The following is a 17,346-nucleotide window of genomic DNA, read 5'->3' as shown; positions in this document are numbered from 1 at the left end:
AAGCAGACTGCCACATTGCTCCCGGTCTCAAGGGACAAAGCCTTGGGACCTTGGCTCAGATTTGGAGAAAGTTTTGAAACCCAAGATGTTTGGAACAAAACTTCTGTTATTCAACAAATTGGCATTTTTCTCTGAAACTTTCTTCATTTGTAATTTGTAAAATTTCAGACCAGTTTTAGCGTGACATCTATCCCGGTTCAAATGAGTTTGTGATACTAACAGGATACATGGCAGAATCACACTGGCATCTTCTCTGCTACTTCCCTGTGAGTGTGAATACTGAGGGAGTTCAGTAAATTGTTGCACTTGTTGAAGAGTAGTGCAAGTTTCTTCGATCTGGCATTTCAAATGATGCAAAATCCTGTATCAGGAAATATGACTTCTCTCAAGCTTGTAGAGCAATATTAGAAAAAAAGCCAGTATTTTTATTTTGACCCTTCTTCACCAGTTTCTTTCTCCTCTTACTTTGGACGTCTCATCTCTCCTCTTTGCACTTTTCTTCACTATGCGTGTGCTGGGTATCACAAAACAAGACTGGAGGGATTTCTCACCTTGGAAATGCTGCTGAGTGTGGGTTTTTCAGATGAGAACCAGGTAGAGATTTAAAGATCTCTTGCTTTTGCCTACAGGGAGGTCAGAATGCAAGGGAGAAAGGAGAGCAAAATACAGAAGAGAAGCGATGGATTTGGTGAATGCAAAAACCATCATAAAGAAATATCTTAAAGGAGCTGCATATATCAGCTGTTAGGTCAGGAGCCCTCTGTACATGGCAGAACACCTGGCTGCTTAGGCAAAGCAGCTTTCTACTGAAATAGAGCTTTCTTACAGGGATTATTCAAACAGAGGCTGGTGGATGCCATTCATTAGCTCTTGTGGGGACAAACGAAAGGCTCATTTGACCTTACAGTTCTTTGTGGCCCTTTAGTTCTTCATTAAAAGAAAAGATTCTAAAATATGGGAATTAATGCATTTTAAAGATGCATTTTGTATCAGAACTTCCCCAATGAATAACATAAAACAAATGAATAAAAAAAACTTCATTAGAAACAGTAAGAAAGCCAAGAAAAATAACTTTATACACACCTGTAATTAGATATGCAAGTCCTTTTAGAGAAGCAGGTAACTTTTAAAGCAGTCTTATATAAGCTCAAACTCACCAAAATACAAAAGCCTGTACTCTCAATTTTTAGTGTCATTGACATCATCAGGGCTACTTACGCATTTAAAGCTGACCACACATTTTGCTTGTTTGCAAGTCTTTAACAAGGTATTTGACACCTGGATTGAAAGATCCCAGTAGTTACAGGATGTAACCAGCAAGACTAGGCAAGGTCAGTTCTACTTCCCAAATCAAGTAGAATTTCCTTTGCTAGGTTGCCAGTAGGGTGGAAAATGGAAAGTGGGGTGTTATCATTTATGTTGACTTTTGAAAAGTTTTTGGCATGGCAATTCACAAGAAGCTGTTAAGGAAATGAGCGCTATCATGAGCTATAGAAAGTGGCTAATAAAAATAAATAATTGGAACAAATGGTTACTTTTCATCATGTCAAATGATTAGTAGTTGGCTGCCCCAAGGATCTGCAGAAGGATTAGTTTATTTAACGTACATATTAATGAACTGGGAAGAGAAGTATGAGAGGAAAATTTGAAGGAAATACAAACTAAGTAGAGTAAAACCTAGGAAAGATTTTGAAGAGCTTCACTGAGTCATAAGAAAAAGGTGAACTGGCAACAGTAAAGCAGATTAAATGCATAATGAAAAGAATCATACATATAGCTGTGTTCTAAATTAACTGTAACCAGCAAGGAAAAATAAGCTAAGAGCAACTGTGTATCACTCAATGAAAACCTTTACGCAGTGTGCAACAGCAGAAAAAATAACTCTCAAAAGGTTGTATCACCACTGTATCAGTAAGCAGTAGGAAATCATTTGGAACAGCTCCTGCTGTTTTTAAAAGGCATTACAAAAACCCCCACACACCAAAGGCACAAGAGGATACTGAAAACTACCAGGAATCTGGAAAGACTTCCACGTGGTAGGAAGGCTAAAAAGGCTGGGGCTGCCTACTGATTGACAGGACGTCTTCCACTTTATCCCTTCATATAAGGACAAGAGCTTATTCAATGAAAGTAAAGGTCAAAAGAACCCAAACAAAACCCCAAACCCAAAAACCTAATCAAATAAAATGTGCACCTCGTTGTTAACTCCAGGAAATTACTGCCACAAAGCACCATTGAGGCTTTAAATTTGGTTGGATTAAAAAAAAAAAAAGTTTGGACACATATAGATAATGAGAAGCTACTTAGTTGCATTAAGCTGAATAGTATTTATAGAAAACATAAACCTTTATTCTTTGAAAACTAAGCCAGTGTGTAACTATGAGGATTAGAAAGATATTTCTCCTCTTTCTTCTTGTTCACTTCAAGGCTGTTTGTACCTTCCCATGAAGTATGTCCTACAACTTCTGATGTATGCAGTCACTGTCAGAGACAAGGACCTGGCAATTCTGAGGACTCCTGAACATGATGAGCATTAATACCTAGGAACTTGAATGTTATTCAGCCATACTCACCAGGATACTTTAGCAAGGGTGGTATTAATTCTGTTTCTAAAATAAACCTGATCTTTCTAGACCATTGGGTCTGAGCACACATAACTGAGAAGTGCTTTGTTACTTGGTGATACGCAAAACCAAAGTTGCCGATACCTCAGTTGTCATTCCTACTCCATGCCTTGTCATCATTTCCCCACAAAGAGTTTATACTGCAAAGGCATGTAACATGGCTTCATGTCACTCCATGGGAAATGGAAGGAGAGAAGCCAACTGATAAAAAAATGGTATGACATATGGCGAAAGAGCATGAAACTTTTTTACATGCTTCTCACCATATCACTTGTGTAGCATGACAATGATTTTTCCACGAGTGGACTCTCTGTTTGCAGTTGCTGCAATTAACAAACCCCTGCCCCAAACTGTAGTTGTTTAAATCACATACCAATTCCATTCACAACAGGTGAATCATTACTAACTTCCAACACGCTGGGCAAATTTTGTTCTCCTTCACGATCATTTAAATCCATGTTTTGCTGTTGTGAGCCGTTCCCAAAATGTCTAGAATCTTTCTCATGACTGCCATCTCCATTCTGCAGACCGTTATGTGGCTTTTTCAGTGGCATGATCTGTAAACCGCTGGGAGTAGTTCGGTAAGTCACAGTTTTAGCAGCCCTGTCATTAGCAGATGCTGGCTTTGCTGCATATCCTCTTTTCTGTTTTTGAAGAGATGGATTAATTCTCTTCCTTTTGTGTGCTGACCCTTTAGACTTCCCAGATTCAGTAGTTCTATGTGATATTTTCTCAACAGATGACCCTCGGCTTTCCCGTAAAAATTTTGGCGCGCTGGCCTGTTTCCCATGTCTTGATCGCTTTTCTCTAGTAACGTGTAGTCCATTGAATTCATCGATAAATTCCTCACAATGTAGCAGATGATGTTCAGGTTCCCAGGTGTCTTCATTGCTTCCGTAGCCTTTCCACCTGATGAGATATTCCCATTTGCCCTTCTTGTTCTTCCTTTTGTCTACAATCCTCTCTACCTAAAAGAAAAACCAAAAATATCATATTAGAAAGAAAAAAGGTTTGATCATGAAAACCATGTTCTTCATTTACAGCTGGGAAGGCCTCCCTGACACTGTAAAGGCATCTTAGTATTAATGAGATTCTCCTAAAATATAATGCCTAAAATATGAACTGACTCTGACATGGAAAGCCTAACCGGGCTAGCCAAAATGTAGCAACCTATTTTACAGATTTAAATTTACCTTATTTTGATAGGATGCAGTCCAACACTGTATTCCCATTGGATCCTATATAGACCGTGCTGACTGCTGATGAGAACCTACCTGGTGTGTGTATAAACTGCTTGACATAATGTTTAGGAATCAGTGTTACACGTTCCTGTTCGACAAAGAATTCCCCGGAACAGACCTGGCAACACAGGAGAGGACTGCAGTGGCCCCAGCAGTAATTTGACAGCAAGGCCATTTCCCTTTCAGAAAACCTTAAGAAGAGACATAAACACCCGATCAAATCTGATCTGGGAACCTGCAATAGGCACAATGTGAAGAAACAAGAGAGCCTGAAGATCATGAATGAAAGCATGACTTCTTTGAAAATCTGGTTATAAAATGAGACTGTGATTGTCACATTCCGCAGCTGCCTCTTGTTTGCAAGAGCTAAATAAAGCATCTTTTGCTATATAGTCAGTTACTGATCATTCTCCTGAATCCACACATGCATTATGTCCCTATAAACGTCCCCATACTTTTCCATGTCTTGAAACTATCTGGAAGAGAGAACTGATTATAACAAATGACAATATTTTACACCAAAGGCCTTACTTGCAGTAGTGTATATCCACTTTGCTACTTACAGAAATTTGTATTTTTTATGAATGCAATAGTTGAGTAAATACACAAAATTTGTGAGCGCTCCAATTTAAAAAAAAGAAAAAGCAAACGAAAGGCATAAAGGCTGGATTCTTACGTAGAAGTAATGAATTTCATGAACCTGTGCTAGAAGACTGTCAGTTTAAGGCACATTTCTGCACCAAGGGATAAGGGACTATATTGGGACTGCAAGCTGAATGTGAATTAACAGTATCACACTGTTGTGGAAAATGGACTGTACAACTGAAGAAATCTTTGTGCTATCTCAGCACTGGCAAGATCTCAACTAGAGGGAGAGTGCATATGAAACCCAAGCACAATCAGTGCACAGCAAGTCATGGGTTTAAATTGCATCAAGTGAAATTTAGATCAAGTCATCAGGAAAATGTAACGGTAGTAAGAATTAAGCATTAGAATAGGTAATGTGGGGAAGGTATGGAGGGTTTTTAGAACAAAGAGTTTTTGTTAGACAAACATCTGCCATGAAAAGTCAGGTTATGATGAGAAAACCTGAAGTCTCTCCAAAGTTTTATTTTCCAATTCTTTTTTTTTTTTTTTAAATTTGTTTAAAGTGTGGCTTATGAGTGATAAAGATGCCACTAATGAAAAAAAAATCATTATCATTAACCAAAAGCACTGTTGTTAATTTAGAAAAATGAATAAGTGGATAGCTAATGTAATAGCTTTCATTGCTCTTCAAAGAAAAGTCCTCTCATGTGAAGAACAACAGTGGAATCTGTATGGAGAATTTAACCTTGAAAAAGGGCAATCACAGCAGTGTAAGTAATTGTTCTTTTTAGGTCCCCTGTTAGAGCAAACCAATGGATTAATTCTGTCTGTTCACTGGCTGGAACAGTACATTCATAGAAATCTTGGTGGGTTCCCCAAAGGAGTCCAAATGTAATTAGCAACTAAACATTATACTTCTATCTCAATTCATTTACATGGGAACTGTGCTAAGGTATCTGTGTGTGAGTCGCAGTGGACAGCTTTCCTCCATCTCCAGGGCACTCAACTGCAGCATCCCAAACAGCTCGTTCTGTGCTCTGTCTTATCAAATATCTGCATGGAACCACCGCAGAAGCAAAGCACGGCATCCTCTTTACTCTGAATTTAGCACAGTCCCCTTCAGGACTGTGCAGTGTGGCAAAACAATTAACTAAAGCTCAGTCTAGGCAAGTTTGAGATCATTTGTCTGAAAGGAGGGAAAAGTCTTCACAAAAAAAATGAACTGGCATTTGGTTTTGTCCTCATTTGGGATGTATGGCTTTCAGTTGTCAAACTAATAGGCTTATTATGATCTTGTTGACTTCATAGAGAGCAGCTGTCCAAATTATCCCTGGCTTTAAAACATTTCTCATCCTCCTATCTGGGACTAGCCAGAAAAACTGTACATGGAACTGTAGAACTCTGTAGTGGCCTGTGGGTTGTCTGTGGATTTGTTACTTTAATTACTGCAGCTCACTATACCAAGGAGCAAAACATATATATATATATATATGTCCTGGGGGAAAAATTTAATTGCTGCTAAACTCAGTAGACCACAGCTATCATTACTGTAGCGATTTGCTTTAATGCTATTCTGTCTCTACTAGCTAAGGAATACATGCATTCCCCTCTCTTTTTAATTCAGGAGTTTGGACTTGGAACACAAACTCTGTGTCAGGTTGATGCTACCTCGGAGTAACTTGTCTTTCTTTCGAGGGATTACACCAGTTGCATTCTTCCACTTGCTCACTGAAGGAAGAACCTCAGAAAGGACGGGCAAATACCTTGCCATTTTCAGAATCACATACAAAACCCATCTCTTCAACCTCACCTTTTTTCACTCATGCATGTATCTTTAAATTTAACTATACTGATTTCTCATTTTCACATCGTTGCAGTAATACAAGGAGGAAAAGTGGAGGGAAGAGGTTTCCTAGAGAGCATTTTTTAGTATGGAAAACACTCAAGTATTTTGGTGATAAGGCATTATGCATTCCAATTAAAAGGATAAAAGAAGAAAACATGAGTGGTCTTTGTTCCTGGGAAACAAAATACTGGCAGTGGAGAACATCATTAACCAGTTCAACACATCATGAAGGGAAAATAAAAGTATTTATGAAATTGGGTCAAATTTAATAAATGGTTTCAGAAAAAAATTCAGAAAGCAAATATATTTGGGGAAGACTAAGTATTTCATTACAGCATTTTCAGAACAAAACTATCAATGTTTCACTTCAAATTTAACTAACAAAAGTAAAATAAAGGGGGGCTAAATAAAGTGAAGACAAAATGTTTTGTTTCTGGTCAACCCTCTCTTCAGTTTTATTATTCTGCTGGGGAGAAAATGAAGAAAATGTGGGTTGATCCAAAATTAGCTGTTTTCCTTGAGTTTTTTTGGTTCAGCCATCATACCCACTGGCTTGACTAATGATGCATAGAAAGTCTGAGCAGATATTTGCCTCATCCTCATTACTGCCTCATTGTTCATTACTGAATGCATTTGAGGGCAGCATCAAACATACTTGACCTCTCAACATGGTCCCTTTTCTTTTTCGCGGTTTTAAGTTCTTCATTGATATTTATCCCCTTCAGAGAGCCACTGTGCTCCTTCCCTGCGTACAGGGAAGTGCTTCAGTGTAGGCATAAGTATCAGATTTTTACCCACACCTGGTACAGTCTGTCACATTTTCCTTCTATTCACAGTCCACAGTAATAACAAGCATCACTATTTTGTTTTTTTTAATGATGTTTATTTGCTTTAACGAGTGGTATATAAAGTAATAATCTTTCTGCATTTACTGAAGGTTACACAAATTCATATTAATGTTCTTAATGAGAAATAATTCTGTGACAGCTAGTGATTAACAGAAATAATACTTTCATTCCTTCCCTAGAATAAGCAATACAGAGTCCTGAGAATATGCAGAAAATATCTATGGCTTCAATGTCTGATTTTCCATTTCCCCCCTCAGTTCTCAGTTCTGAGAACTAAATAACATCTTCCCCAGAGTGACCTTGGTAGTTACAGTTTGCCAAATCCTTGAACTCACTATACTTGGTTTGAAAAACTAAGTAGTTAATAAAGTGAAATGGCTGCAACAAAGTTTGTAGGGGTCTAAGAGAGTGCTAGGATTGACATACACCATTACTTGCCTAGATTCTAGAATCATAGAATCATAGAATCAGTATGGTTGGAAGAGACCTCAAAGATCATCAAGTCCAACCATCAAGTCTCTCTCCCTGCCCCTCCTAGCTAATTCTGGATGCCTTGAGGTGCTGAAATGTTACCATATAAATATGTTTAAAGAGAACAAATAGAATGAGACCATGGTATCTGTGCAAATGCATTTGCAACACACTTTTTATCTTCCAATTAGCCTTAAATGTAGCTTTATACACAGCTGCACAAACTAGGATGAAAGTCATAAATAAAAACCTTTTAATAAAAATTTGTATTCTAAAACTAATGTGAAATAAAAAAAATACCAGTCAATTACAGTACAAATATGTAGAGCTTCATAAACTTAGTGTTGTGATCTGGCGATCAAGTGCTTATATATGCAGAGTACAACACACACACATCTTCCTTCTAGAAGATTCAGGGTCAAAATCACTCATTTAACAGTGCAGTGTTATTGTCCACTTATTAAAAAAAAAAAAATCTAAGCTAAGTTAAAAAAAGGTAATTCCTACTGAATTATTTCTACAGATATAACTGTAAAGTTGGAGCAGAGTATACTCATCTCACAGTTCACAGGAGCTCTAAAGAGCATAAATAAAAATCCTTATGTTCCCAGAAAATACCTTCCAGGAGACCAGAAACTTCCAGAATGGTTCGGAAGACTGCGTATCTACTTAGTAACTTCCAAAATAAGTACATGTCATCTCCTCTTCTTGCCATGCATATCTAGGTAAATGATTTCAACTGTAATCTGTGATGGTCAGGTGGTGTCTGTTAGCGTGCCGTACAGAGCAGCAGACTGATTTCATGACATGCACTCGAAAAAACACTTTTCATTACTATGAATTACAGGACTTGTACTGGTTTATGTGTTTTTTTCATTGGAGGTCTTTGTCCCATGTTGTGCCTCGGGGTGTTGGAAGGGTATTTGAAGAAACTGCCAAGGAAAGAAAGGCAGTAAGATTTCTGAGAGAGATAAAGGCCATCTGAATCAACATGTTTGTCTTTTAAAAATTCATTGTTGCCCTAACTTCCTCCTTTTTGTTACCTTCACTTTAAGAAATAATATATTTCATTAGTTTTAAATGTCTTGCTTGCATTTTCAACTGATTTGTGTTTCTATTGTATTTGTATTTAATTTCACAAAATCTGGTAATTAAAGCATTTGTTCCAGATGTATGAAAAATATGGCACCATATCTTCTGAAGCAGTCAGTATTCATGTTAGAAAAATAATAGTGGAATGGATGCTGGGTCTCTCTTCAGAATCTGACCCATAGTTTAAAAACAGAGTCGATCCAATCAATGTGCCAGCTAGGAAACCCCCCCCAGCAGAAAATTTGTGTAGTCACCTGGAAGGTCAAAATGAAAGCAAAAGGGCTAGATAGTCATAAAAATGAAAGGGAAGGCATTCCTCATCTGAATTATTCACAGGCAAAACATCAAATGACATCTTCTTGGGAAATTCAGGGAACACCCTGTTAATGTTAAGATGCTGCTTTTTATTCAGTTCCTTTTTTCTCTTCTTAAGCATGTGGATTTTTAATTTTCTACAATCTTCTTAGACTCAGAAGAGGTATTAAACTTGCTAGGGAAATCCTGAAAGTTCTGCATTTTCACTGGAAAAAGCCTATCATCAGCCTCATATTATACACAGTTGCAAACCACCGTGTTACATATATGTGTCCTTCAACACATAGGTGTGAAGACTTACGACAGAACAAATAAATGCTGTAAAATTTTCTTCTCCCTGTATGGAAGGCTGCGTCTTTGATCTTCCCCTCCTGATAGGCAGTAACACCGTAGAGGCTTCCTGCTACGTGATTTGATGGGCCACGTTCATATAGAAAACCAGACGTGCGCTGCAAGTTTGTTGTATTTTAAAGTAGTGATGAGGCAATTAGAAATTACTGCTAAAAGACTTTTCTGAACACAGTATTTTGCCTGCATAAGTACACTGTTAGTTACCTTCCCTGGCATCCAGGTATTTTAAAGAAACTGAAAGATAAGCCTCGCTCCGTGCTTACGCAAGCAATATGATTTCCTCTTTGTGTAGGGGGTCTTCTGGCAGAAGGAGCCTGCCTTTTTTACCAGTTTAGATCAAATGAAGCCCTGGCTGACTGCCTGCAGAAAAACAACTAACCACAGCTTCCATGTAGACTCGTATCTCTAATGACCTTAAGCCATTTTTCTTGGAAGTCCCACCTTTCTCTGAAATTCAGTCTCATTGAAACGGAAATTCTGGTCTGGTCTCTCAGTTGTTCTTTTCTGGCTCTTTTGAAAACTGCCCTGGTGCCACATCTCCAATTCCACACCAGGACTGTGTTTCCCCCCTTGATACCATCCGTCCCTGTTGCTGACTTGACTAACAGAAGACATTTTCATGCCCTTGTCTTCTCCTGGTTGTTTATGGCAGCTTTCTCCTGGTCAGAAGTTACAGTGCTCAAATCTCCCAGTCTGCTAAAGGCATTTTCCTCTCCCACTACAAATTTAAGGACATTATCTACATCACTTTCTTTTATTAGGAAATTTAAGTGTTTGTCTGTAAACAATACCTGCACTGGAAGTGCCACAATCATTGTGTTTTTTGGCGCAAACAGGAATAAGAATATACACAAGAATCTTGCACTGGAAGATGGGCATTTTTGTATGGACTGATACTGTCCCTTGGGAAAGGACTGGAAAAGGAAATTTGACAGATGACACAGGGATCAGGAAGAGACTCTTTGGTCAACACGTGTAGTCCCTGTCATTGTAGGCAATTACATCATATAAACTCTTTCATATTGGGTATGTTCATGACACAGAACGTATTTCTGCCCAGGCTTACTGTTGACAGGTTGCACAACAAACAGCTGTTCATTCTTAAATGTAATTGTTTTGTAAAAAATATTTAAGTTTTCATTTGGAAAGCAAGACAGTTTTCAAAGGTGCAAGAAAAATGCACTAAAAAATAAAGATATTCTTTAGCAGTAGGTTAAAGTAATCTTGACAATGTCAATGATATTTCATTTATCAAATCCCTGTTTTCTTTGGTACAATAAATCTGTTCGTTATTGTATTTCAGTGTTTGTATTTCTTAAGGAAAGAAAAGCAAGAAGCAGGGCATACCAAATTCTTGATGTCCTTTATGTTAACAAGTGGTCAGTTCTGAACACACCCTGTACAAATTTGCTAGCACAATTTATTTCAGAATGAATCTGTTAGATAGAATGCTACCTAGAACATTTGAATTTAATGATAAATGCTTACTTTTATTTCAGTACTAAAGTACAGCTGGTAATTTTTACTATACTGCTAAATTTGTTTTGTACATTATAGTGTACACTTTAAATTTAGAAACAGCAGATATTTTCCTCGTTTGTAGACCAACAACGTAAAAAATAAATGCTGTTCCTATTTACTATCATAAGAGAGATTTAAAAACACAGTGTATGCTGCTAATCTAAGAGAATTGAGACATGGATGAAGTTTGCTTTAAGGAGAACTGTTCTTGTACAGTCTATTTCTGTGACAAGCACAGATGACTAAGAGATGAATGAGAAATCTAAATTCAAGGAGACAAAATATTTTGCTAAGCTCTACAAAGAGCTGGCTGTTTTGGATACATGTATGGCGCTCAGCTTTCTAATACTGTGGACTACTTCCTGAAATGTTTCTCTGCTGAATTCAATGGGATTCTCCAGTTTCATACTATCTGAGAGTACGTGTATGGGAAATGTGTTTATCAGAAAAGAAGAGTTCAGCATAACCTAGTAAGGACCTGATTCTGCCTATGCTTCCTTTACAGTAGTACAAGTCAGCAGAGTTATTCCCAATTTACTTAGATGCAAGTAAAATCAAAGCAGGAATCCTGGGGACTTAAATCATGAGGTTTTTAACTTTTATTTTAAAAGCTGTTTATAGGAACAGGAGCAGGACTTGAAGAAACTTCTAAGCAAACCAGTGTTTATGTGAACATATCACAGTTCTTTCAGTAAAACTGCCTCGAATTTGTTAAAAATACTTGTGTTTCCAAACAGATGTGGAAACGTGTAAGCAGTGGTTAAAAAATAAAAACATTACTATCACTAAATGTGCTTTGCACCAACATTAAAACGAGTCCAGAAATGCAGGAAGCAATTATTAATGTACAGAAAAGCTACACCTGAAATCATTAGAAAAAAATTAATACTCTGTTCTTTTGCATTCCTTTGCAGTTTGTTGTCGTTTACCTTCTTCAGTTCTAGCTTATTTTAGCGTTCTGTAGTACAGTTCACTCGGTCTTTTTCTCCACCGTATGGGCTTCATTCAGATTCAACTCAAGGCCAGGACTTCAGTTCAACACTTTTACATCCATCCCAAAGCTAAGCCAGAAGTGAAGGTTCCACATTAAAAAAATACAAAGGTTCAGCTATAATATACTATAAATAAATATTTGAACTACTCTGCTGTACTACCACTCAGTGACTCATTGCTTTACAAATGCTACTGGTACAACTGTCATAAAATAAACCACATGTTCTTGTGTGGTAGGTAGAAAAATATTTTCTTAGCTCTTTTACAGCAAAGTGGTAAACTTGAGCACAAAGAAGTGAAAGCCTACGTTTTGAGGAGCTGTTCGTCACTCGGTGGTTTCATAGGTGCTGAGGACTTAGGATTTCAGTGTGAGCATGAGCTTCAGCTGTTCAGAGAGGCTTTACCGACTCAGTGTGACAACTGAGGAGAATTGTCCGAGGGCAGCTTGCTGGCTTTGCAAAGCTTACACGCCAGGGAGAAGACAAGAGACAAGAGGAGGGGACAGCGTACTGAGGGGCTACAAGGTGACACTGGTCAGTCTCAGTGGCCATTGTACAACATGCTCTCCTTACCGAAGTTTTTGAAGTGAATTTTACAGTGATCTTTGAAACAAGACAATGTAACAGCTTTGCAGATATTTTCAAGGAACATGCCCCTTATTGAAATGATAGCTTGGTAAAAATTAAGGTTCTGTGTTGGAAAACAGGACAAATGGACAATTAGAGCATATATAAGGTAGTTACTCCAAGATACAGGATGTGGAATAACAATTTTGGGGTATGGTGTGTAAAGAATCTCCAGTGACAGTATCTGTTTTCTAGCTACTGTACACAGGGAGACACAAATATTTTGTTGAAATGATCAACACATAATTGACAGAGCAGCAAGTAAAAAAGAATTTCCAGCTTACAGCTGGGAAAAGAATTCCCAGCCTGAACGTGAAGGAGAATGGTAATCTCTCCCCCATCACTGAGACAGGAGGGAGAAGAAAATTAAGAGCTCTGTCCGTGTTATATTAATGGCTGGACAGGGATAAGGAGATGTCAGAAGGATAAATCATATACCAATTTCATGATTTCTATCCAAACTAGAATAGGAGGCAACTGCTTTGGAGCATCCATATAGCAAAGGTAGTAACAGTCAAATTTGTGAATAGTACCGTGCAGGGATAGGTTTTAGAAGGAAAGGGCTAAAAATAGATAACGTTGTACAATATAGAAGGTTGAGGGGCAATCTTTTGAGTAAAAAGCTGAAGTAGCAGTTTGTAAAGTAGTGGGATAATAAGAGAAGAAAAGTCATGAAACACAAAGGTGTCTTTCAGAATTCAGTAGAATTCTTCATTTTCTTGGTTACACAAATGACGCTAATGTGACGGCAGAATATAGGAATGAGCCAAAAAGAAAGGTAGAACAGAAAAAAGGAATAAAGAAACATGCTTTAGGCAACTATAATGGCATGCTAGGAGCACAGAATTTTACAAGTATCCAGGATACCAGTGCAACATCACAGAAAAATGGCACATAAAATTTCAAAAATTATCTGCGAAGGAGTAATTGTCAAAAAGGAAGAATAATACATCATTATCCCCTCAGAAATAGCATTCAGATGAGCAGGGTCAGTAGGCCAAGTTCTGGCCTCAATTATTGCATTGGTTTTCCCTGCAGATTTAATTTGTGTTGGAGACCTGAATTCTGTCCAGTGTAAAACCAACTTACTACTGGTGCCTGGAAGGAACAAGCTATCTTATGGACAATAGTAAAGGTGTCAGTGTTCATCAGCCGGACGCATTTTAAACCATCTGAGAGTGCAGCTAGTTAGAAATCTGCATTTAAAAAGTGGGGACAGTGCTCTAAAGGTAGAGATGCAAAGGCATAAAAGCATATTCATTGATTTAATGTAAGAGCATGTTTTGGAGCAATTAGATGGACTGTGTGAGAAGGACGTTTGCTTACAGTGTGGATGAAAGGCATGAACACATCTGTGCTTGTACAAATGCCTGCAGTGAGACAGACTGACTACACCGCACTGTGTGGCAGGCTCTGGCCACACGCTACTGTGAAACTCCTCTGGCAATGGCCGAGTCCCCCGGGAGCTGCCATCAGAGCGGTGTGATGCAGAGGAGACAATCACAGGTTACCCTTCTGCTGTCCTCAGGCTCTAGATCCTCTTGAAAGCTGACTTTGGCAACAGATGGTCACCATTCCTTGACCTCAGTTGAGTCCTGTTTCAGCCTTGGTAATTCACACAAGCTAAGGAAGTGTTAATTGATGAGTCCCGAGTTCTTTTAGATCGTCATTATTCCTGATGATAGGGTTTCAGCCAAGTGTTGGCAGTACTTGCAGCCATAGGGGCTTCTATAGACTGAAATCCATTGCTCCTTTCAGGGAGGTCCCAAGGAACACCACGGGGGTTTCTCTGGTGGAGAGGTACAGATCCTGCCATCTAGCTCAAAATGCCTGCCAGATCACTCCAAGGGTCACTGTGGAGGCACGTGCCACATCTCCATGCTGATGGCTGTCTTCTCTTTCTGCTGACAGATGATGCAGATGTATCAAGCGTCAGGGTGAGACCTGGAACTCTGATGAAGCTGAGGAACCATTTAGAAATCTCTGTGCTCGAAGCAGTACTGAATATGTAAGTAGTGAATACATTACTGAGGAAATTTTCCATGTATTTGTTAGTCAGATTCCTAACTTGGCAGTTGTGTTAATACCTCAGCTGCTCCTGGATGCATTTACAGCAATGATGTGGCAAAGGGCTTTAGTTCCATGTGCCTCTGTAGAATGGGGCACTATATTTTTATAAATGTAGGGTTTCTGAGATTTATTCCCTACATTTGTCTCACTGGGATTAGGCTAGTGTATGTTCTCTCTGTGGCACTATGCCAGTCACAAACTGAAGCTGTGGAAGGCTGCAGCTGTCTGCTTGTTATTAATTGAGGGTTAGTGCAGAGACCAACATACGTTGGTGCTCCAACACCCATACTGTTTTCTAGATACTTTATGAAGGGAAGCTTAAATTCACACTTTAGTATAAGAAACCTCTGAGTCACATTTAATGCTAAAATCCCACTTGCAAATGGTTTATGAAATTACAAAAAGGAGTTTTAACAAATGACTAATAAGTTGTTAGAGACTGTTATGAATCTCGCACCTAATTAGTCTTCTAATTCTAATGAGTCCATAATAATCTCCTGATGTCCTTGCTGTCATCCCTAGCAAAAACTATACATATGGTCAAATGCTGGAACAGATATCCAGAGAGGCTGTGGAATATCAACCCTTGGAGATACTCAGAACTTGACTGAACAAGACCCTGAGTAACCTAATTAAGTTGGTGCTCCTTTAAGCAAGGGGTTGGATCAGATGATCACCAAGAGTCCCTTCCAACCTACATTATTCTGTGATTCTACTATACATAAATTTTGCCTAAAATATTTACTAGTAATTTATTAATTCTTTGTTAATTTTTTTCCACTTGGAAAAGCAGCTCCATTTGGAAAACAGTTCTATGCGATCTGTGGAAGTGGGTGTATGAACTGACTCAATTAAGATGAGTTTAGATTTATCAGGCAGCTGGAAGGGAGTTTCCCACAAGCAGCTCTGAACTTCCTTCTTTCCTTGACTTGATACCATGAAGGTTTGTTGACTTTCAGGTCATATAGCAAGAGCAGTCTACTCTCTGAGATGTACAAGGGTGAGATGGGTTGGAGGACCAAGGTCAGCTCATTGCAAGCTTAAAAAGATTTTCTTACTCATTAAATGGCCATTTTTTAATACTGAGATACATTGTGAAGTAATTAGTCTATTTTCAGTGTTTGTATGAACATTCGGTCTTTACGGTATAAGCAGAACAAGAAATGTGCTAAATTGGGGTGTGAACACAGAACATGCTCCGTGATAGCAGCTCTGTATTTGCTCTTCATCCAATATGAAGGAATTAAAGATAGATAAGAGGGATAAGTTACCATATATTTACCACAAAGATAAGAGGAAACATGCTAATAAAAATATACTTGAAGTTCTGGTACCTATCCTGGAGGTTTGTGCTAAGACAGTAACAGAATGCTCTGCAGGACGGGATGCTTAGATGGAGCTTGAAAGGCTGAGTTTCTGTTTCCAGTCCTCCTCACCACCTCAGCTGTTCTCTTCATTTTTATGTGTCTTATCTGGAAAGAACACCCTCTCTGTAAAGTGATTTCAGACCTGGTGTTGAAAATGGGAAAGGTGCATTGAAATAATTTCTACGTACAGCAGACTGCAAAATGAAATTTTTGATGAAGCAAATCTGTTTTGAAGCCTAGTGAGCAATATAAAAACAGAAAAAAAACCCCAAGATTAATTTCTGCTGTATATCTACATTTAGTATTTGTGCTAACTGCTGCTTGTATTTAGCAGTTTTGTAGTACATTATGCAGTATAATGTCCTGACAAGACCAAGAGGTTCCTAGCATGCTCGGGAGGGGTAAGAGACTCATAAGATGAATACACATTTCTTTTTGCTGGGAAAAATGATACACCTGGATTAGATGGCTCTGGAATTACATAAGAAATTTCTGATCACACTTCAACCTTTCTTTTTCTCCAAAAAGCAGTTGTGTACAAAGGCATACATAGGAAAAAAATGTAGAAATAAACAGTAACACATATGATGGAGTGTTATATTCTTATTACTTCAACAGAAATACTAATAAATATTGGGGAAAGTATTGCTTTTATGATGCTTGCCAGCTGTAGCCTAATGAAGGAATATAAACCTCATCCTTTTGGAATATTTTTAGGGATGTTAACTAAACTTGATAAGGTATCTAGAACGCAACTAAACTTGCCTTCTAGATAAGAAGATGAAAGCATTTTATGTTTTGATGCTTTAAAGATTTCAAGATGATAAGCACATGGTTAAAGTTTTTAGTTTAGTTCCAAGGAAACAAGAAACTTCAGGCGGTTGCGGAGGAAGGATTTAAACAAACTGACAGTTTGTCTTTAAATAATCAGAGAATTTCCCTAGAGAGTATGTATTTCCCCAATTACTACTCTGAAATGTTATTTTCATCGTTACAAAGCACCAGGCAAATCTATCCTACTAAATGGATACTAATGCTCATTACTATCATTTAACAGCATAACAGGTGGAGCTTGGAGCAGTGAGCACTTTCCTTTAATATGTACTACTTTAATATGTAGTGTGCCATAATGTTTTACTTGTTCTTAAAATTAAATGGTCAGAATATGCTAACCACAAAATGTAAAATAGAGTGTCTGTCACATAAGTGCTAATGATTGCTTAATGTGCCCCAAAGACAAAGACGTTAGTTTTGCAGTATAAAAATTTGGCATTATTCTGGAGAAGACCTTGCCCATGGCTGTTCAATGTCACATGCAGTATTCAGAATATGCACTGTGCAGTACAGGGCAAATACAACACATGCAGTACCGTATGCTGCATTATCTTTACGA

The 17,346-nt window shown here is 38.1% G+C and overlaps 1 protein-coding gene across 1 annotated transcript in view; it reads right to left on the bottom strand.

The window, feature by feature from the left end:
- Positions 1-17,346, bottom strand: part of CDYL2 (chromodomain protein, Y-like 2) — a 50,024-nt gene that overhangs the window by 21,543 nt on the left and 11,135 nt on the right. Inside the window, exon 3 of the mRNA XM_009699822.1 lies at positions 2,998-3,592. Within this exon, the coding sequence (XP_009698124.1) occupies positions 2,998-3,592 (595 nt within the window). The remainder of the gene's footprint in view (positions 1-2,997; positions 3,593-17,346) is intronic.

This window comes from Cariama cristata, unplaced genomic scaffold (assembly GCF_000690535.1).
Source record: "Cariama cristata isolate BGI_N322 unplaced genomic scaffold, ASM69053v1 scaffold615, whole genome shotgun sequence".
Lineage (NCBI taxonomy): Eukaryota > Metazoa > Chordata > Aves > Cariamiformes > Cariamidae > Cariama > Cariama cristata.
The sequence above is the reverse complement of the archived record's forward strand: the minus strand, read 5'-3'. Positions and strand labels throughout refer to the sequence as shown.